Here is a 22,819-nt window from a genome sequence, read left to right as displayed (position 1 = left end):
CTAGATTGCAAGTCAAATAAGCTTTACGCTTACCAAGATGCATCATTCCACTTTTCACTTGATAATTATTTCTACACAAGCATGCTTTAATAGATGTAGAATTCATATCCTCATAATCTTTTACAATATTGCGCACTATTGTATCAAAGATATCGTCAACGATATACCATTTTGCATTGATTCACAATACGACAAAACTTATTGAGATCTCATCACTTCATTATTTTTAGGTAGCTATCCCTCTCATAAGGTTTTATAAAGTGTTATGTCGTAAGATCTTCAAGAGCACATTGTATCCTTATTATGATCATTTTGATTCTTTGATCCTCCCCCTTTTTCAAGGATTATTTTATTTAGAATTGATTAGTCTATCATGCTTCATGCATGTCATAGACTTTATCTTTAAGGGACATTCAATAGATGTATTTACAACTCTTGTGTTGCTTCTAATCTCCCCCTTATGTTAGACAAACTAACATATATCTCAATCTTTTGGAGAATCTATCTTTGTGCATCATTGTATATTCATTGATTATATACTACATACCAAAATAATCAGATGAAAAATATTTGTTCCCTGATCATAAATCAACAGAAAGAAAATCTGATCATAATTTGTTGGTTTGATGCATACAATTACTTTTGTATGCGGTATCATATTTCAGATCAACACATGAGCTTTATTTTCACAAGCAATGATTTCACTATCTCAGACATTTAATATCACAACATCTATTTTCAAGATAAATTATCTTGATTACATATTCTGAAATTGTGCTCTTAACTCAATTATTTTTGCACAAACTATTTTGTGAATGTCAAACTAGATGTTGACAACAAACGCACATGTGATTATCTTATAGATGCATCTTTTTATCTTGTCACATGATAGGTGAATGGACCCATATTCACCTTTTATACTTTTCAGAATTTAGAGATTTAATCTCAACATTAATTGATCCAATCAACTTGTCATGAGAACAAACAACAAAAGAATTCTTGAAGAATCTTCTAGTTTTTCAATATATGTCCATTACTCAATATGCATATCTTTGGGATGACCAAATTATTTATGCCAACTAATAAAATTATTAGTACTCGTAAACTCCAAGTTTACTACGTCATGTGCCTTTTGCTTTAGTAAATTTCTGATTTACTATTATATGACTAAATTTCAATTTTATTACTCCAAGAGTAATTTTCAGATTTATTTCTTCTCAATTACTTTACCCTTTAGGGGAGNTCGCTCACATAGGAGGGAAATTGTGGGTGCCAGTCGCGGCCCCGGTTTTGGGTCGTGACATTTGCAAACATCAAGTTGCGAGATAATAATAGACACGCATGAGACCATATATAAGAAACATTTATTAGGACCATTAAATATCTAAATAATCCACTTGGTGGATGACTAGGTCCACAAATATCTGTATACGTTTCTAGAACGCAGAAAATTCAATCTCAACTTTCGTTTATGGTGGTCTCACAATTAGCTTGCCCTGTGAACAAGTAGTACACGACAATTCACCGTTTAAAAGGATTTTTAGTTTTTTCCATGAAAGTCCATTTTAATTTTTCACAATTCATCTAAACATTATAGACTAACGATGTCTCAGACAATCGTGTCAAACTAAGAAAGTATTGGAATTAGTAAACTTCTTATTTATCATAGAATGCCTCAATTGCATTAACTCTTGTCCAATACAAGCCCGAAGATAAAACATGAAACTTTTCAATTATACATGTCTTCTTAGAGACATTCTTGGTGATACCACATCATTGACCAAGGTCACAATCTTTCTCATGTGTAGCATGGTGGCTTACACCTCATTCCCTTTAGAGAATGGATCCATATTTTAGCATTTAGCAGAAGTTCTCATCCTTCATGAATGGAACACAAACATGTGGGCTTATCAAATTATGATAGCTAGTACCTTATCCATATTTATGTGCATTATTCAATCACTTGTCTTCTTTCAGACATATTATGCACTAATACAACATTCACTTTTGTAATGGAGTAAATTCAGTAAATTTCATGACTCTTCATCTAAAACACATTAGTTTTTCTTTAGTCATTATTATATCATCAATATGGTGCATTAAGACTCAAATTCAATGTCTTATCCATATAAAAGTGTCTTAGGTCATAAATCGACGGGTCTTGAACACAATATCTTATCATTATAGTGCACTAGGACTTTAACCCAATGTCTTACCCTCATCAATATGGTGCATTAAGACTCAAATTCAATGTATTATCCATATAAAAGTGTCTTAGGTCATAAATCGACGGGTCTTGAATCCAATATCTTATCATCATAGTGCATCAGGACTTTAACCCAATGTCTTACCCTCTTTGTGCAATTAGACGTAAATCCATCGTCTTATTCTTTTGGTGCGATAAAACTTAAATCTATCATCTTACCCACAATGAGGCTCAACCTCAAGTCTTCAAAATAATTGTAATTTTATCACTTTTGATGATCATTAATATGATCGTACATTATAATTACACAGAGAATTGAAATTATTGATTTCTCAATCAACATTAGCAGTTAATAAATATAACTTAATAGATCACATACCTCGTATAAAGGTTGAAAACATATCTTTCACTAAATTGTGCTTATTCAATTATTAAAATAAATTAAGGAATTCTCTTCTCATCCGTTTAAATCAAATGTATAAAACTTTCAATACTTACTCAAGATGGTAACTCCAGATTTGTCACATAAATAATTATAACATAAAGATAAATTATACCTTGAAGATATAAGAACCTTATTGCATAACTTATGCAAGATCTCTTTTGTACTTTTCCCGTCTTCTATAATAATTCTTTAAGAAAAGAACAATCGTGCTGATAATGTGTTATGAAACTATATAAATTTAGAAGAAGAAGAAAGTAGGGAGAAGAGAAAAAACTTCTTATTTCTCTTGAAGTATATTCAGGATTCATAAATATTTCACAAATCTTATTTACAATGAAGGAAAACCCTTTATTTATAGGAAAAACCCTACTTGATCCCAAAGTAGGATTCCTAACCATATCTTACAAGGACTCCACATAATTAGACATATACTGTAATAAAAATTGTTTATAACAAATGAAAAGTATTTTTAAATTAAAAAGACTATATTTTTAAATTAAAAGATAAATAAAAAGTATTTTAAAACTTTTTCCAATAATTTGGAATATTTTTGACGCTTTTACGAATAAAAATTAAAAGAAAAAGGTGTGAGGAAGTCAATGATTGGTCTCTAAAGGGAGAGTATAAATTAGTAAACGAACAGATCATCGAAATATCCTCTCCACTGTTTCTTTTCTCCTCTTCTTCTTCTTCACCTTCAATTTGTGTCGCTTGGAACCCTAGATGGCTATGGAAGAAGAATCTTCAGTTTCTGTAGATTCTCACACTTCATCTTCTGCATCTCTCGCTTACAATATCGATTCCTCTTCTTCTAATACAAGCAAACTTAACGCTCAAGCTCCTGCTTTCCTTCCTAGAACATCTTCTGGACGTGTCTATGCTACTCGTGCTGCTCCGCTTCATCAGATCACAACTCATATTGCCATACAGAATCAGTTCCTTTATGCCCCTCAATTGTCACTACAGTCTCCTCAGTCGCCTTACTATGGCGGTGGTGGTGTTGCTAGAAGATTTATTGATCAAGAGGTTGCTGCCGCTACTACTGCTGATGCCGATATTTCAGTTAAGAATGGTGGGTTAACTGAAGAAGCTGCTCAGAAAATCGTTAATCAGGTATTTATTTTGTATGTTTTAGTGCTTCTTAAAGTTGTATACTGGTGAATTTGTTGATATATTAGCAGGTTAATAATGAATCTAGATGCTATAAATTAAGAGGAGAAAACACTCATAATATATTCAATTTGGATGATTACACATTATTGATATTAGGGTTAAATGTTAGAATTTCATTTTTTTCTTTAATTAAAACCTTAACTCCGCGATCAGTTTCAATAAACTTTGGAATAAACTAAAAGATACCCATATCCTAAATTGATCTGCACATCAGATATCACTAAGAATGGAGAGTAAAAAACTTACTTTAATAAGAAAATAAAATTAATCAATTAAATTGGAGCGGACATTCCATCATATCTTACACTAATAGCTTTGTTTTTTTCAGTGTTGGTAAGTTGGAGATGCATTGACAGATAAATTTAAAGAAGTTTCAAACAAGCAATTGGATTCACTTTTTTACAAATTCAGCTTTTGATTTATAGATATTAAATACAACAAAAGGAGGAAATATAAAGAAGGGAAAAGGCTCAAATATGTCATTGAACTGTTTGAAAAGGCTCATTTATGTCATCCGTTAAAAGTTTGACTCATCTATGTCATTATCGTTAAAGAAAAAACTCATTCATGCCATTATTTTTTAACAGTGGTTTTGCAAAACCATTTTAACACGTGGCCAATTATAGTTCGGCCACGTTGTAAATCGAATTTTTGATACATGTGGATTATACCAATCCCTTTTTAGCATATGGATCAGCTGCCTTCTTCTTTCCTCCTTTCTTGCTTTTGTAAATTCGCTTGTTCTTACCGACTGCCATGGTCGAGCTTTAGTGATTGACAATGTACCGAAATGAAAAAAATAAGCTATAAAATTACATTGAAAATAAATTGATTGAAGAAGATGATAGTGGAAAAATTAAGTTCATGGGTTAGGAAATGTGTAAAACTCATCCAATTGCCCAAGAAGTGAAAGAGGGTCGAGAAGGATCTTTGGGTTATAGGGGTTTTTTAAATTTTGGGTGGGTCTTTACTTGGGTGAGTTATTTTAATTCAATTTTTGAGAATTTCAATTTTTTTTAATATATAAAAAAATAACGACGTGGCCGTTGCCACGTGTTGAAATGGTTTTGCAAAATCACTATTAAAAAATAATGGCATGAATGAGCCTTTTCTTAAACGGTAATGGCATAGATGAGTCAAACTTTGAATGGATGACATAAATGAGCCTTTTCTGAAAGTTTGATGGCATATTTGAGCCTTTTCCCTAGAAAGAAAGAAGAAATTTTGAGAAACTCGATACTCACATGGTGCACATGTTTCTTTTTTAATGTTCATCTTATATAACTCTTAACGATTATTTACTCTTCTATGTCTTAATTAATTACTCCACATTGACAACAACTTTCACATTTCGATCAATAATTTTACACGTGATCATGCTACGGAAATTTACTCAAGCACCTTTATTTTCCTAAGTCAATTCGTTTACTTCAAACTTTGTACTTCACAAAGAGGTACACAAGCTGCCTAGAGCTCATAAAAGCAAAATGAATATGTTCCTACTTCGATCTATTCTCACTGTTTACCAAGAAAAAAATTTCGGATCTATGACATTGCTTGGATAGAAATCCACCAGAAAAATCATCCACATAACCATCAGTTTTCACAAACCAGGAGATAGAAGATTCTAGGAAACATATGTAGAATGATGCATACCTTTACCATTTTTAGAAATATGGAAGTTGTTGATATATTAGTACAAACATTTTGTAGCTATCATTCTTAAAATTAGTTTTAATCTCTAATTTTTGGCAAAAGAACAAAACATTAATTAAAATTAAAAGGAAACATGTCAGGCCATAAGGAGAGATGGAAGATTGTCCCTGCTCGCATGTGATGGACAATATGGAAGGAAAGGAACCAAAGATGTTTTGAAAACAAGAGTATTCCTTTCCAGAGCTCGAAACTGAATTGCCTTATAACCTTTTATTTTTGGTGTAACTATGTACTCCCCTGAAAGGTGGAGGATATTACTCACTTTTTAGATAGTTTAGGAGGAGTATAGGTGATAGATATAATTGATTTTGCTAACTTTAATCTCCTGATGAATTACTACTGAAATACACTATTGGACTATTTTGTCTATAAAATGTCAACTTTCTCAAAAAAAAAAAAACTTATTAAGCAACATAAGACAGTGAAATACTACCACTTCCGCTGCTTGAAAATATATCCTCACCAGATCCAATCAATAGTCGTGATAGATAGAAAGATGCCAGGATAAGCAATCGTCCATAGAATAGGATACAGTTGAGTATTTCCATTTGTATGCTTTTAAGAGATTAGTCACCAAAAAAAAGAACGTTGGGAGACACTTACACTCTTTTTGAAAAATGAACAAAAAAATTGCTGACCATCTTGTATCATTGATAAATATTGGTCACAGATAATTTCTTGTGTTCAGCCTTAGCAGCATCTCCAAATCAACTAATTTTCTTTACTCTATGAATTTTTCTAAGCCATGTTCTTTCTTATTTTCTTCATTTGTTTTGTTGGTTTTCTTTATTCTCAGAAGAAGCAACATCTAAATAATAAATGGCGAATACCTTTACTGTTGAGAAGTTACAAAAGCCATTTAATGTCTAGTTATTTATGATTGATGAGGCAACTTTGGACTTTTCAACTGAAAACTTCTCAAATTGCAATATCTAACTGTAAAAGAGCACCAAGTTGGAAAAATGAAGATAATAAAGCAAAAAAGGGGATAAAAGATCAATAGGATTTTTTCTCTATGAGATGTGCCACATCACTGTACTATTGCCCTCCTTAATATTACTAGTCTCTGGGCACATCGTGGGTGTAACCCCAGCAGTATTAAAAAGTATGTTTGAGTTATAAATAAGTGATGAATGTTAATCCTATTTAGATAAGTCAATAAAGGAAGAAACCATACCCCCAAAAAGTCATTTGATGCCTCAAGTAGTTTCATATATATGGATTATGTATTTGTTTTAGGAACTCTGACATAGTGAATCTGTTGACTTTATATTCACATTATTTGCATAACATATCTATCCATCCGTCACGTTTGGAGTTATTGAAGGAAACACGTGGAAAGATCAGTTTGAATGTTGCAAACTTCACATTTTCAAATATCAAAAGATTGAACACTTTGCTCTATACATAGACAAGTAGCTCTCTCCTTACAATCAAGTGGCTTTCATTCCCAAGAAGTAGGAATAGGAGTTAATGGTACTGTCCATCAATAATCCATACAAGACCTTAATTGTATATGAGGTTGAAAGAAAAAAGAAGTGAATAAAGTGACGCGGTAAAAGTAGTTAGAGCTTCTGGATATTCAGTACCAATAGATAAGAATCTGATACATTTATTTTTGCTATATAGTTAGTGACATGGCATGTAACTAAAGAGCACTTTCTCCTGATCATTCATTTAAAATTTAAAATGATACAGTCTACTAATTTCATCTTTGAATTGATTTTAATAATCAAATTCTCAATTAAGAACGAGACACCGTTATTGTTTGATGACAAGTCACTGTAAATTTATTTTCACATTTTGAAAAATTACTTGTCGATAGGCTTATTCTAACCTGAGAGTCTTTATCTCTGTAAAATGCATAAGTTATCTGTGGAACAGTTGAAAGCATTCATGTGTATTCAGGGTATTTCAAAAAAATGAAACTGCTAAGTGCTAAGTCATTTTGTTTGTGATTGTATATTACTAATGAAGAATATTACCTCATTGAAATTATCTTATTTCAATGAACACGTATCCTTTGGCTTAAATAAATCATAAAGGGTTTATATACTTTCCATATATAAGGAGAAGTCTCGATCAAACTTAAAATGAATGGAATACTTAATTAGTCATTGATCGAATGGCTGCCCATTTTTCCATGATTTTTGTTTCATTTGTTATAAAGAATTAAAACGCACTATAAAGTACCAACAAATTTTCTGATCTAATTGGTAGTCGTTACAGAATATTCATGGTAATCATGAACTTTCTTTATGCACTAGGTCAAACGTTTAATTCGTTGAATATACTCATATAGAAATACCACAAGTTCTCAAATAATGCCACAAACATTATATGTAATTTCATATATATATATATATATATATTTTTTTTTTTTCCTACTCTTTTTTGGTGCCAGCAACAAGGTCTGAATTATCCATGTTTTCATGCTGATTCTTTTATTCTATTCCTTTTTAGATCAATTATGTGTGAATCAAATTCTTTTTTTTTAAAGGTAACTATTTGTATATATTTGTCAATACAACATCTAGGTTGTGCTGAGACCATATTTACAAGTGAAAAAGAAGAACAAGCTGTTTCATCAGCCTAACAAAAAACAAGGGTGTCTATCATTGAAGCAGTATCTTCATGTATCTCTGGTTAGCCCAAAAACGGAAAAGTCTAAAGCAGTTCAAACTTAATCCTATGAACTGAACTGCTAATGTCTTCAAAACATCTGGAATTTCTCTCTTTTCAGATTGTCCACCAAATTCAAGTTGGGACAATCCTCCATCTATCTTTGTGTGTCAATCCCGTACATGCTTCTTCCCAGCTGAGCAAGACCTTAATAATTTTCTTGGCATTGCCCAAACAATGCCTCTGAGGCTAATGAAGATCTTCCATAGCATGTGAATCAGATTCTACTCATATATTAGTCTTGTGGGAAGAAAACTCATGTCCTTATTGCCTTATTTGGCTTAGATTTCTAAAGGCATCTTACCCCCTTTGCAACTTTTTACATTTTGTTTAATGATATGCAGTGTTATAAAAGGCGCGCTCTAAGCACTTAAGCCCTGAAGCGAGGCTCAGAACGTGTTGAGCTCTTCGCCTCTCTTTATGTGCGCGCTTCAATGTCGTCATCAAGGTTCTAAGGCAAGCTTTTCCTTGCCAATGAGCCTTTTGTGAAGAAGTGAAACTAAATAATTGATATTTCACTTAACCATAAGTTTTTTTCAGTTTCTTTGGTCATATATTTGTCATTTATGTTTATAATTTTTAATTTTGGACTAAACATATATATTTGTATTCTTTTCTCCCTTTGCGTCTTTTTTCATTAAAGCTCATGCTTTATTTGCGCTTTGCACTTAAAGCCCCCATGGACCTTAGAGCTTTTTTGCGCTTTTCGCCTTTGATAACACTGATCATATGCCAGGTAAGAAATGCATGCAATTCAGTGCTATCAAAAGTGAAAAGCGCAAAAAAACTCTAAGGTCTTTGAGTCCTTTAAGCACAAAAAGCAAATAAAGAGTGGACTTTATTGAAAAAAGGCACAATTAGAGAAAAATTCCGAATATGTATGTATAGTTCAAGTTTAATAATCACAAGCATGAATAATATGGATAAAGAAACTGATTTTTTAACGATAAAGTGAAATGTCAATTGTTTAGTGATACATCTTCAAAAATTACGCTCATTAGTCATTAGCATGGAAAAATATGCCTTAGAGCCTTGATGAGGACACATAACTCAATTATGTTTTGCACCTCACTTCTGGGCTTAAGAGTGTTTTTGATAATACTGATGCAATTTAATTACAGGAGAAACACTTGCTCAACTTAGAGCCTGTTTGAATTGGCTTAAAAGTTGGTGAAACCTACTTTCAAGTCATTCTTTAGCTTTTGGAAGTGTTTGATAAAGTTAAAAATGACTTAAAAAAGTTAAAAACCAAAAGTAGGTCTTCCCTTGCTTTTTATCTTTTTGACTTAAAAAGACATTTATGTTGGACTTAAAAGCTATTTTTTTAAGTCAATAGAAATGCCTGTTAATGAATCACTTCTGAGAAATAACATCACTCATCCATTTCTTCAATTGGATAACGTTGATATCGAACTATCTCCACCTCACCATCTACATAACAAACCCGAATTAAAAAGAGAGACAATAATCAAAATCCTTTATCAAAGCCTAGAAGAGTGGAATAGGCATAACTAAGATATCATGATTCTTTTTCCGTTTCAGTGGGAGTCAGGAGCTTCTAATATGCTTGATTCTTCCTTTGTCTTAGCTTGAGAAAAATGCTAGAAGCTATTTTTTTGGTAGAACTACGTATAAAGATAAGGAAACCTTGAAAAAATGCCTCATCTTCACCCCCTATGTATCTAGTTCCAATCCTTACATTTGCTAGATTTCTTTTTAATGCATCATTAAATGTTGAATGAAGAATGACCATTCATATAAAATTAGTTGGTTCTTATTGAACTACCTTTTCCAATCCCTTCAGATTCTCCGTATTCTGAACATAGTGTATTATGGTTAATCAATGCAGTGTTGTATAAAAGGATAGTACGTTTTAAAGGGTATAAATGTGCATCAACATTATAAGGATACTTCGGTAAATTAACTTTTGGTCCCCACTTTTAGTATGATATATTCCAGTTGAGTTTTTAGTTAGTACATTTAATTCGTAGACAACTATACAAGTTGGAGGCGAGAAAAGTCTTTACATTCATCTGTTTGATGCTGACATGCCGTCATCAATGCGTGATCTGTTCTTTCATGAGTGCCCTTTTTATCTTATTTATGTAATAGAACTTGAATGGGAATTACCTGCAGAAGAAGGTATGCTTAAGGCTTTGAATATTTTGTGGAATCAACCTACTTGATTCACTTTTCACTTGTAATATTACACCCGTAATTGATTTATCTTTATCTCACTTTTTTGGTAATGAAAGGAAGTAGAGATATATGTTTCAAGTAATTCTAGGATGGGTTGGCCGGAATTCTCTTTAACTGTTGCTGTTCGTTTAAAGGATGACTTTTAGTTATTACTTAGCAAATACTGAACATATCTTCTTACCAGGCACTTCTGTTAATTGTTTTCCTTCTTATCGCCTTTGCCTTTGAGAATGGGACATGCTATTAGCCTTTAGAATGGAACCATCTTTTGTTAGTTTTTTGGTGCTGACTTACTTTTGTATATGATGCAAACCTAATTATAGATCTACTCAGTGCCTTGCACATATGTAATGCTCCATTTACACTTCCTTAGTGATGTTTCTCAATAAAAAAAAACGATTACCCTTGTCAAAAAGAAATTTCCCCACCCTTAAAGAGGTCAACAATAGTATTTGATATTTTCACGGACCTGTATGTTACCAGTGTTAAAAAAAAAATATTTTCAGGGACCTGTGGGTTTTGGTCTTGCTTGGTTGATGTTCGTCGTGATAATGAACATGGGAAATCCATCATATAATGTATGGGCAATGGATTGTGGCATTTCAACTAGCGAGTCTGAATGTTTCACCAATTAATATAAGTCAACTTAGTGAAACCAGAACCTAAGTTGCAGGGACTCTTCACTTTCAATGTTGTATCGTGTCAGGTTCTCCAAAATTACTCTACTTTGGAGAATCCAACACACAGTCGTTGACATTTATGAAAAGTCCAAGCAACATAGGCCAGAACTAAGTACAAAACTAATATACCCTTCAATTCCGAACAAGCTGGGTCAGCTAGCTATATAAATACTAACTTACCATGTTTCTAATACAAATTTATCCAAGGCCAGCATTATGCAAAATAAAAATATAAAGGGTGGGCCCATTATCCCCAAGTTTTGAAGTCTTTTTTGGTCCTAAGGTTTGCCCCAAATGGATTTCTCAGTCATAAAAAAGATTCTCTATTTTTTCTACTGGCAAAGATTCTCTATTAGGGTTAAAAGACTCCTAGAAAGCATAGATCTAATTAGCATATTAGCATGACTAATATATATTCCCTATTAAGGCCTCATTTGTTTGCACTTAATGGAGGTCTAAATCTTAATCATTCAGATTCAGCCTATTAAGTACATTTGGTTTTTAGGTCTGAATCTGGATCATTCAGATTCAGCCCATTAAATTCATTTGTTTTATTTTTTAAAAAACCTTTTAATGGGGTGAAGAGGTCAGAATGAATCGGACCTGTAGGAGACTCTTAACAACATTCTGACTCATTTAATAAGTTATCAAATAATAACATCGCTTCTCTGCTTTAAGCGTGCTTTTTTATCTCATAACTAAAAAAAAATTTTCTCTCTTTTCTCAATCAAACACCATTTTTTCCCTCTTGAATTGGTAAGTTTTCATAAATCCTTTCACGTTTTTTTTATATTAATAATTTTCTTGTATTGATTGTGTCAAGAACACTGTTGGTTTATTAGTATTTAGCAAGGTTTTTGAATGAAAAAAATTATACTCCAAATCATGATTATGAAAACTTTTAAAACTTTTTTATCAAAAGTGATATATTTTGTTGAAATGAAATTTTTATGATATTTTATTAATTTAATGTTAATTTCACATGCACATTCAGATATTGAAAACAAACAACATTAATTATTTAGTGTTCAAATTTAGAGACCACATCTTAATATTCAAATGTGTATTCAGATCAAAACACCTGAATCTTAATGCAAATCTTAATATTCAGATGTGTTTAGATTCAGACCTCTTAATCTTAACGAAAACAAATGAGGCCTAATTGGTATTACTAATCTATTTTGACCTATCTAACGCTAATATTATGCATTGAATACAGAATAGTCTGAGAATTATGTCTTGATGAGTTTTTTCTAGAAGTTCTACTCGGAAAAAAAAATCTAGAAGTTCTACTCGAAACTTAAAAATAAATGCCGTGAAATTTTAAAATTATTTCAAGTGTTTGTGAAAAGCTTGATAAGATGTATGAGGAAGGAAGGAACTGATGGTATATTGGACTATATACTTGCACCTTTTCAAATTTGTTTGGGATAAGCTGCTGGAAGCTTGAAATGATGCCGTGAAAATTTTCACAAGTACTTGTATAATTCTATTAGCTATGAAGTTCGCTTTTCTTTGTTAACTCAGCTAATTCAGGTGCATTCTTGTTCTCTACAGGTGGAGTTCTATTTCAGCGATCTAAATTTGGCAACGACCGAAAATTTGATAAGGCATATGATCAAGGATCCAGAGGGGTATGGTGAGTGTTCTTATTCCCTGCTTGACTAATCATGATTTAATTGGTAATTTGAAGTTGTTATTTTTTCATGGTCTTGCTTGTTTATACTTTTTCTTTGCTATAGTACCAATATCAGTGGTTGCATCATTCAAGAAGATTAAAGCTCTAATAGGTAGTCATGCTCAGCTTGCCGAAGTTCTACGCAGCTCAATAAATCTTGTGAGTTTTCTTCATCTCCTCGCTGTCTTCACATCTCTCTCTCCACCCTTGAAAGAACTCACTCTTTGTGCTTCCCCTGTGCAAAGTTTTGCAACAATTTCTGTCTTGCAAATGTTTTCTTTCTGATATTTTGCTATTTGACTTTTCTGTTTTTAGGTTGTTAGTGAAGATGGAAAGAAAGTTAAACGGAAAAATCCTCTGACTGAAGCTGCCCTAGAGGAGTTGCAGGTATGTTTCGTTCCTATAGTAATAGTGGTTTACAACAAGAATAATTAATGAGTGCGTGAAGCATTTCATTTTTCCATTCACTGGTTCATCTTTCCAGTTTGTAGGTTTTGTTCTTTTAGTGTCTGGTTATCATTTGACCGATCATGTATTTTCATTTTTAGTCTCGCATAGTGGTTGCTGAGAATTTGCCTGAGGACCACTGCCACCAGAACCTCATGAAGATTTTTTCAGCAGTTGGAAGGTACGTTGGTTTGCTATAGTTGTATACAGAATGGTCTGAGAATTCTGCTTAGAAAAAATATCCAGCCTTTTTAAGACTCTGCATAATGAATTGTGCCAGGGTAAAAATGATTCGGACCTGCCACCCTCAGCCTTCAAATGGTGGGGCTTCTTCAGCATCTAGATCAGCAAAATCAGACAGCACGATGTACAGTAACAAGGTAAACATCAAATAATTTGATATGTCAATAACTAAACTATGCACTAGTAGGACATTTTGAAATTGCTGTTGGATTTAGATTAAGAAACGATGGTTATGAGTTGTTGAACTTCTTACTTGGGAACTAAATTTGGATAATGTACACTGCTAATGCAAAGTAACTTACTATATCCACAAAAAGAAATGTGAAGTAACTTGAGTGGAAAGTGGAAAATTTCCTATTGTTACCCAAAAAACACAGATATCTTCTGAAGAAACACCATTTTCTGTCTATATTGGTACTTGGCAATGCAGTTGCTCGTTACTAGATCTAAATTAAATTGCTCAATGCAGTTGCATGCATTTGTGGAGTACGACGCTGTAGAATTGGCTGAGAAGGCGGTGAGTGATTTCTACTGTTTTTTCTTAGTTACACCTTGGTTATCTCTACCTCTGACATCGTTCTCATTATGCAACCTGGTTTTACAGGTTCTTGAGCTAAATGACGTGGATAACTGGCGAAATGGTCTAAAAGTCCATCTGCTGCTTAGGCGCGCAGTAAGTCCTGATTATTCTGTTCCTTGTTGATTAAATTTGAAACCATGTCCTAAAAGTGGCTTAGTCTCTAACTTGTCATTTAGCGAAAATAAGAACAAACGTTAATTAATGATCAAACTAGTTTTAACTTTTATATCAGATTACTCATATATGAAAGATCATTCTATCAGTATTCTTGAGCATTCAGGTTGTGCTGGTCCATATTTGAATTCTAAGTAAGATTCAGCTGTCCATACTCTTGAGGTTATAGGATTTGCCTCCTCCATTCTGATTAAATTACAGGGCTAGACTCCTCAGTTTCATGAGGGTACAAGATTTAGTTTCTGAATAGATGCATTTAAGATAACTGAAGAGTTCAGTACTTGTATTCTGCAATTTTGATCTGTTAGGTAGTTGTGCATTTTATCTGCTAGGTACTTATGCATTTTGATTGAATTGTACAGGCCAAATCTGGTCAAGCCCGAGTGAAGAAGGTTGGTCATGAAAGTGATCCAAACTCCAAAGAAGATGATGATGTTGCATTGGAACTCAATGAGAAACATGATGGAGACTCCTCTCACCATGTTGACGTGCAGTCCAATGACGTTGCAGTAAGTGATGTTGCCATGCTTCTAATTAACCAGGAGATATTTCTGTTTCCTTTTCCTTCCCGGGAAACTGCACCAAATAAATTCTACTGAGACGGGTCTTCTAAAATATACCACCCTGTTTTGATACCACACTTAATGATTTTTCAGTTTAATTCATTATGGCTTCATTTAAATGTCACTTGGACAGGAGGAGCATGGCCGCGTTGGGAAGAAGAAAGGGAACAATCGTGGTCGGGGTAAGGTACAGGGACAAGGACCAGGACAGACGAGGGGTCGAGGACGTGAAACTCCCCAGTTTCGACAAACCAATCGTGGAGGGCGTAATGGGGGTTCTGTAACAAAAGTGAATACTGGAAGTAGTGTGGCTAGTGCCCCCTCGAGTACTGGTGGTGTTAATGTAACAGGCCAGCCTGCAGTAGTTACTGACCAGTCAGGTGGCAAGCAATCTTCTGTGCCTCGCATGCCAGATGGCACGAAGGGATTCTCCATGGGTCGAGGGAAACCAGTAGCTGTAAGAACTGAGTGATGATGTTCTAGTTTCGCGGAACTGGTCTCTGTTCATGCAAACATTTCCCAAGTATAGAGAGGGCAATGTTTCTTCTTTCTTTGCAATATTGATGGCAGAGTTTTGAAGACTGCCGTCAAATCAGTGAAGATGATACATCTATCGATTTAGCAGCAAGAGTCAAGACTCCAGAAGTTATATGTTGTTTGTTGTTAAACCAAAAGAGCCACTCTTAAGTCCGTGACACTGTGCTGTGATTTAGTTTTGGAAAACTGAACCTAAAATTAACATAAAGCAATACAAAATTGATAAAAGGTTATTTCAGTCTTGAGTGTTTGGGGATGATATGATGTGGATGAACAAAGGCATAATAGTACACAGGACAAGTATATTTATTTGTTTAATTTTATATAGGTTTAAGTACTTATACACACTCGAAGTTAAAAATAAATATTAACTGAAGTCAAGTTAAAAAATACATTTATGTTTGGTAATTCTTCAATATATATAATAAAATAGGTATAACTTTTTTAGGATGCCCTCAGTACAGTACACGCACATTTCTCATTTCAAAAGGGCAACTCAATGCACATTTCTCATTTCAAAAATATTATTTATAGGTTAATTAATATTCAAAGTTATAAGTAAGGAAAAAACAGGAAAAAAAAACGCAATGTTTTTTTTAAGGTGACGTGGTATTGCGACTTACAAGACTCAAAAATTCATGAGCCTACTATTTAAATCCTATAATTAACGGAAAGTAACAAAATGTTGCCCGTTTGGTATCAAAATATATGAGTTGCCTTTCGGAAATTTCGAAAAAATTTGTTGCTTTTTAATTCCGGACTCAAAAAAATGAAATTGACAGAGATTTGTCCAAACATGAACAAGTTCATGTTTTAAACAGGCTGGTTGCTCAGAAAATCACAATAAAATGGGACAACTTGTTCAAGAGTAATTCAGGAGGGGTTTATAGTTGAAGATCCTAGTTTATGTCAACCAGTAATTTAGAAAACAATGTCTACTACTTTTGTCTCAATTTATATGACTTTTTTTCCTCCGTCTCAAAAGAAGATATATTTTTCTATATTACCTAATAATTTAACTTTAAAATGATGATATTTATTTTTCAAAAAAAAGATGTTTATTTTTCTAAAATGATGACTGTTGGGTTCTACAGATCACTTTATTCAAAGGGAGCTTCAGAAACTATAGATTTTATTACAACATCTGTGGAGATGGCATAGAAGCTTAAAACAAAATGAAATTCTTCTTGGTGATCGACGTATATCCCATAATCACAGTATGAAGGCAATCTTGTTATCATCTTCCTCTTCACATCAGAACAGAATTCAAAAAAATGTCAACGATTCAAGCACAGAGTTGTAATCTGCAGCTGGAGTATGTCAAATCGCTTCTCTTTCAGCTACTAGATTCTCCTAAGAATTGATGAGCCGTTCCATAACCAATTTGAGAACTCTAGGAGCATCAACAGTTACTGCCACTTTTACTGAGGGTTTATCAGACCATTCAGTGACTTCACCAAACCTAATTTGTTCAACAGTAAACATAATAAGTACTGCTTATCAATCAAATATCCCTCAATTCCAAATATTACATGTACAAAGATTGATAAATTTCCTAAAGCATCAAACAGAGAGCAAAACACGCGTGTATAGAGTATTTTAGTCATTTCACACACACTTATGTAATCCAACACATCAAGACAACATATCTAAGTTCTTTAACCCAGAGGTCTAACTGAAAAGGGCAGCAAAAAGGTCCAGTTATAGTAAGAATGGAAAAGATAGTTGCAGAAGAGATCTTTGGGTTTGACAATTTTGTCTTTTCCACAATATTCCAATCCAAGAATAGTGTAACAACCCAACTCCTCTTTTAGGGCATTTGTGTGCCAAATCATGATCTGAGACCCCTTGTATAAGTCAGTAATATCATTTTGGACTTGTCGGCATGGTTTGGATTAGGACCTGAGGGACTCGGGTGAGTTTCGGCACTATTACAAAACATTCACAATTGCAGATTTTGGATCAACTCCTACCACGAAGAGGAGTAAAGCTGGTCACCACTAACTCGGCCTGGGCTCGGCAATCACAAAGTAGACACCTTCCAGATAGCCTAGTTTCCCTTCAATGCGAATGCGACCAAGATGGTCGTGAGCTGCGAATATGAAGACTTGCCCATCTCATCTTCACATGTCTGAACCATTTAAAATTTGCTTCCCCATCTTGTCCTCCACTGAAGCCACTCCCACCTTGTCCTCGATATCCTAGAATGCACACATATCCATCGCAACATCCTCATTTCCACAACTTTCATCGTCTAAATGAGAGAGGTCTTGAATAGCCAACTCTCTGCCACATACACCATAGTTGGTCTAACCACCCATCTCTAGAACTTTCCTTTGAGTTTTGGTGGCACCTTCTTATCACACTGGACTCCGGATGTGAGCCTCCACTTCATCCATCCTGCATCAATACGGTGAGTTACATCCTCGTCATCTCGCCATTTCCTTGGATAATAGACCGAAGATACTTGAAACTTCCTCTCTTTTGGATGTTCTAAGTATCAAGCCTGACTTCCATGCCATCCTCATGTGTTGCATCATTGAACTTGCACTCCAAGTATCTTGTCTTGATCCTACTCAACCTGAATCTAAGATCTGTCTCCAAATCTCCAGCTTAACATTAACTTCACTGAGAGTCTCGTCAATAAGAACTATACCATCCATAAATAACAATTTCCTACACTAGTCTTGCATATATTGGAGTCGTGGAGCAAGGAAAGTCAAGGAATGGGGCTAAGTTGCTTATGATGTAAGTAAAACTTTAGTTTCTTTTTTTGCTTACTTTTCAATAAAGCATTCTATTTTAGTTGCTTTGATGCATTTAAAATTATTAATTATCTAGTTCATGTGTGAGGCAAGTATGAGCAAGATAACTATTTCTCAATATCCAGTATTGGCCACGAGGACTTAGCTATGTATATGATATCCATCACGTTTATTAGGTTGTTCTGAACAGTTGATGATATTTGAGCACGTCTATTATCCATTGTCATTTTCATCATGCCTATTCAACTGTACTTGATATCTGAAATAACAGTTGTATCTACTATTTGAACTGTATTACTTGTGCGTAAGACGTTGGCATAGTGATATTACGCTCCTTTCCTTTTAGCTGAGTGCATTGTGCCACTTAGATTTTACTTCTCTCATCATTTGGCTCGATGATACTTTCCTGCAAACACTGTCATCTCTTTTTAGTTTTTGCAGCTCCAGCCTGATTGATATTTCAGAGGATGGTCTGCTGCTTTATAAAGAATTCGAAGGTAGTCAAGAAGATACTCATGTTGTTTTCTTGAGAGGAATGGTCATACAGACATTGAGTCGATATTTTTAGAGGCAGACCTAGTGTTGAACTAGCCGGATTCATCTGAACCCAATGCTTTGGGCTCCAACCTTGTGTATATTTGTGAAATCTAATAGAGTTGGTATATACAAAGCGAACCAAATACACCACTTCAAGAGAGAAGTGGATGTAGTGACATTTACTCCTCAAGCCATTAGAACTTTAATTTTCCAATTCTTAGATCTTAGATCTTCCCCTGAATATTCTCCTCACTCAACTCATCCTCTCCTTTCTTCACTCTAGGATTGTCACTTTCCTCTTCACTGTTCTCTTTTTTTTGTCTCTCATCCTCACTTTCCTTTTCACTTTCATCCTCAAGGATGATTTCACTTGACCTTCCTTCAGAATAATGAACATATGAGAAAGAAGATTTAGGTGAACACAAAAGTTGGTTTCCTCTCTTGACCATAACATAATTATTACATCATATGGAAGAACATGAGCATTAGACAGGCATACAAAGATATAAATGACATTCAACCTTAGGTACATCACCCAACAAACCTCCCTATGAGTGTCTCCTTTTGGGTTCATGGAACTAAAGCGGGCTTGAGGAGAAGATCCTTGGAGGACCAAAAATGAGAAGTGTTGAGGAAGTTTTCCTTTCCTGATATCCCTTTACTGAAGGAAGTTGGATCCTCAAAGTACTATCCTGTATTGCTATTCGAAGATGGCAAGTGTCTAGGTCCAGCTGGAATTGTTAGCCAATGACATAACCATATGATACTGATGGTGCTAGCAATAGGGAGAATAGTAGATGTGCCCAACCATACTTTTGTAGGGCTGGGAAGAGAAGCTTTGTTGCTCTGGAAACACACACACAAAAAAAAGAAGGGAGGATACACTTGTTCTTCTAAAAAAATGCAATAGATTACCTCTTTTGTTTGTTATAAAATAGAGTCAGACCCCTTGTGATGCCATTTGTTTGGACACGAACCACACCTTCTGTATAGGTGATTAGTGAGGGATCAACAGCAGCAAGCAGAGCAGTTGGATCATGAAGGTAGACACCTATGTGGAGTCCCAGTTCCCATAAAATCAGAACAATTAGCACGCGCCAAATAATGTACTAAGAAAGCCAGTTTGGAAAGAGACAGACCTTTTGTGCTGTATGCCTCATGGTGATAGCCAAAATAGACACCCAAGATCTTGTCAAGGTACTTGGCATACTTTCCGTTAGACTTTGCCAACTCGTCTCTATCAAAATCTGACAAGGGTAAATAAGTATAAATAAGAAAGATAATTTTGTGGGAAGTGAAATAAAATGGTCCGGAGGAGCTCAAATTGTAGCATCTTTGTTCAGAAGGGAGGAAAAAAGAAGAAAGTACAAAGCACATCTTAATGTATATGTTATAGAACTTTCCTCTATATTTGTTATAAAGCACATGCAGCTTTACTTAATTAAATATCCAAGCATATGTATTTGCTTATTATTTAGCTAATGCTCAAAAATTTGTCAAGACACAGGCAGAGGGATCAGGTAAAATTCTTCTGAAAATTTCTCTGCGCTTTAATTCATAATGCTCCTATGTTACTATCTCTATTTCCAACAACCACAACATACCCACAGAAACCCTACAAATGGAACATGGGGTGGGTAGAGTGTACGCAGACGTTATTCCTACTTCAGGGAGATAGAAGGCTGTTTTTGAAGGACTCTTGGCTCAAGTACAACAGATCAAAGTAGGTATGAAAAGGAAAAATGACAATGAAGAAAATATAGCAACTAATAAGGAAACAGTAACAACAGAATAATTACGATAATTAAAAGACAATAAACAACAAATGATGATAGATATCAAAAGCAAGAAATTATAAGAATAAGGGTAATACTACGATAAACACCACCAAGCCTAAATTTGTCGAAAAGCAAGACAACACTCCACTATCCATTAGCCTTCTACCCTAGTCCATGACCTTCACACCATCATATTTAAGATCATGTCCTCGGTAAGTTGAAGCTGCACCTTGTCCTATATTTGTCTCTCCCATATATATTTTTGGCCTACCTCTATCTCTCCTTGTACCCATTATATCCAACCTCTCACACCTCCTCACTAAGGCATTTTTGCATCTCCTCTTCACATGCCCCAAACCATCTCAACCCGTCCGCATCTTGTCCATCACGGAAGTCAGTCTCATCTTGTCCTGGATATCCTCGTTCCTAATCTTATCGCTCTTAATATTCCCACACATCCATATCCATGACTTGTATTTCCTGAACATGGGAGTTCTTGGCTGGCCACTCTCTGTCCCATACGACAAAATCGGTCTAACTACTACTCTATAGAACTTACTTTTCAGTTTAGATGGTATCTTTTTATCACACAACACCCCGAAGGCAAGCCACTTCATACACGCCGCACCAATATGATATGTGATATCATCGTCGATCTCCCAACTCCCTTGGACTAAAGACCCAAGATACTTGAAACTATCTCTCTTGGGGATAGCCTATGTGTCAAGCCTCATTTCCACGTTTGCCTCATGGACCAACATTTTTATTTGGTGAATGCTGACACTTAGTGATGTTATACGAGACACGAAAAGTAGTTTATTTAGAATTATTTCTCAATTTTTTTTTCTTCCTTAATTCGCCATCCTTCAACTGTGCTACTATCTCCAAGTAACCAAATATCTTAAATAGTTTAAGCAGACAATGAAAAATGGAAACTTTTAGTTGCTTTTGCAGAATATTTTCAGAACTGACATGAGGATGACATGTCAGTTCTTTTAGTTGCCTCATGGACCAACATTTTTATTTGTTGAATGCTGACACTTAGTGATGTTATACAAGACACGAAAAGTAGTTTATTTAAAATTATTTCTCATTTTTTTCTTTTTCTTCCTTAATTTGCCATCCTTCAACTGTGCTACTATCTCCAAGTAACCAAATATCTTAAATAGTTTAAGCAGACAATGAAAAATGGAAACTTTTAGTTGCTTTTGCAGAATATTTTCAGAACTGACATGAGGATGGTCCAGAATATATAACCCATTATTTCAAGTCATGAATGCAGGAAATGTAAGAGGAACAAGAATATGGTAGTGTAAGAGGAACAGAATATTTGAAGTACCATACGAACTGGTTGTAATAACGTAATCAATCGAGAAAGTACCAGTAAGGACAACTTGATGTGTAACATTTATTCCAACTGCTAGAACATCAGCACCGCTAGTAAATACAATATCAGCAGCATCTGGATCTCCAAAGATCTTGTGCAGATGAGCAACAAAACAAGCATAAATATAACATAGAGAATACACCTGAAAACCTAAAGCATGATTTTGGGTGTATCTTAGCAACTTACATTCGCCTCAGCAGCTGGATTGACATTTCCGTTTACAGAAAAGGCACCACCAAGAACAACAATTTGTCCAATGTTTTTAACAAAATCAGGATCTGATTGAATGGCCTGTTTCAATATGCCATTTTAGTGAACAGATTTCTATAAGGTTATTATCAACTCATTCCATTCCAAATTATGAGGCATAAATTGACTGAGCACGGAGCATATGAAAAGAAGGAAGTTTTGGTATTAAACATGCCATAGCATTTGTGTGACTATTATAAGACTTCTAAAACTTGGTGTCTTAAACATGCCATAACATAAGTGTGACTATAAAGGGTTAGGTTAAGTTGTTACCGAATTTAGAAACTGTCATTATTTTCGAAACAGACTAAAAAAGAATGATGCCACATAACTGGAACGGATCAAGTAATATTTTGCTGGAAGATAACATACTTACTAGTGCTATATTTGTCAAGGGACCCAAAGCTACAACAGTAATCTTTCCGGGGTATAGACTGGCTTGTTGAACAAGAAAGTCAGCAGCATTCTGTTCAATAGGTTTTCCATTTGGTGCAGGAAAGTTTTGGTTTCCAAGTCCATCCGTGCCATGAACAAAATCAGCAATTCGAAGTTTTGTACCTTTCTTCACATTAAATTAAACAAAGTAAGCAGAAGCATATTCATAAGGAAAAGACATTTCTAAGTCTGCTTTCTATTCTGACTATTACCGTTTCCCAAAAAAAAAGGTTTGCTGCCTATTTGCTAAATGAACAAGTAATCAGAACAAAAGCACATTAAATTTTAGAAAAGGATCCAGCATACACTTCACCATTTCTTTTATCATATTCCCCCCCCCCCCCC

General features: G+C 34.4%; 2 protein-coding genes across 3 annotated transcripts in view; one reads left to right on the top strand and one right to left on the bottom strand.

Moving 5' to 3' along the window:
- Positions 1–3,285: 3,285 nt before the first annotated feature.
- On the top strand, positions 3,286–15,568 carry LOC107007580 (la-related protein 6B-like). 2 transcript variants are annotated; one of them, XM_027913656.1, is made up of 11 exons: positions 3,286–3,764; positions 8,078–8,185; positions 12,659–12,740; positions 12,844–12,938; positions 13,095–13,166; positions 13,328–13,407; positions 13,507–13,606; positions 13,939–13,986; positions 14,074–14,142; positions 14,586–14,732; positions 14,920–15,568. In XM_027913656.1, exons 1-11 carry the CDS (start codon positions 3,375–3,377, stop codon positions 15,256–15,258), a joined length of 1,530 nt encoding a protein of 509 aa, XP_027769457.1. In that variant the 5' UTR covers positions 3,286–3,374; the 3' UTR covers positions 15,259–15,568. The 2 variants fall into 2 exon arrangements, with proteins under 2 accessions (XP_027769457.1, XP_015061742.1); XM_015206256.2 differs by lacking the exon at positions 8,078–8,185 and having other exon boundaries at positions 3,289–3,764.
- A 790-nt stretch (positions 15,569–16,358) lies between these two features.
- LOC107007587 (probable uridine nucleosidase 2) overlaps positions 16,359–22,819 on the bottom strand; it is a 14,482-nt gene continuing 8,021 nt past the window's right edge. Inside the window, exons 4-9 of the mRNA XM_015206264.2 lie at positions 22,416–22,601; positions 21,977–22,081; positions 21,785–21,881; positions 19,765–19,872; positions 19,541–19,676; positions 16,359–16,785 (exon numbers count right to left, since the gene is read on the bottom strand). Of these exons, the coding sequence (XP_015061750.1) occupies positions 16,677–16,785; positions 19,541–19,676; positions 19,765–19,872; positions 21,785–21,881; positions 21,977–22,081; positions 22,416–22,601 (741 nt within the window). The 3' untranslated portion in view covers positions 16,359–16,676. The remainder of the gene's footprint in view (positions 16,786–19,540; positions 19,677–19,764; positions 19,873–21,784; positions 21,882–21,976; positions 22,082–22,415; positions 22,602–22,819) is intronic.

This window comes from Solanum pennellii, chromosome 12, assembly GCF_001406875.1.
Source record: "Solanum pennellii chromosome 12, SPENNV200".
NCBI lineage: Eukaryota > Viridiplantae > Streptophyta > Magnoliopsida > Solanales > Solanaceae > Solanum > Solanum pennellii.
This window is presented reverse-complemented; position numbering and strand designations above follow the sequence as displayed.

Coding starts and splice junctions, on each gene's coding strand:
- LOC107007580 (XM_027913656.1), top strand. CDS start 3,375: ATGGCTATGGAAGAAGAATCTTCAGTTTCTGTAGATTCTCACACTTCA. Junction 8,186..12,658: donor AGTATCTTCATGTATCTCTG/GTTAGCCCAAAA, acceptor TGTTCTCTACAG/GTGGAGTTCTATTTCAGCGA. Junction 13,987..14,073: donor TAGAATTGGCTGAGAAGGCG/GTGAGTGATTTC, acceptor CTGGTTTTACAG/GTTCTTGAGCTAAATGACGT.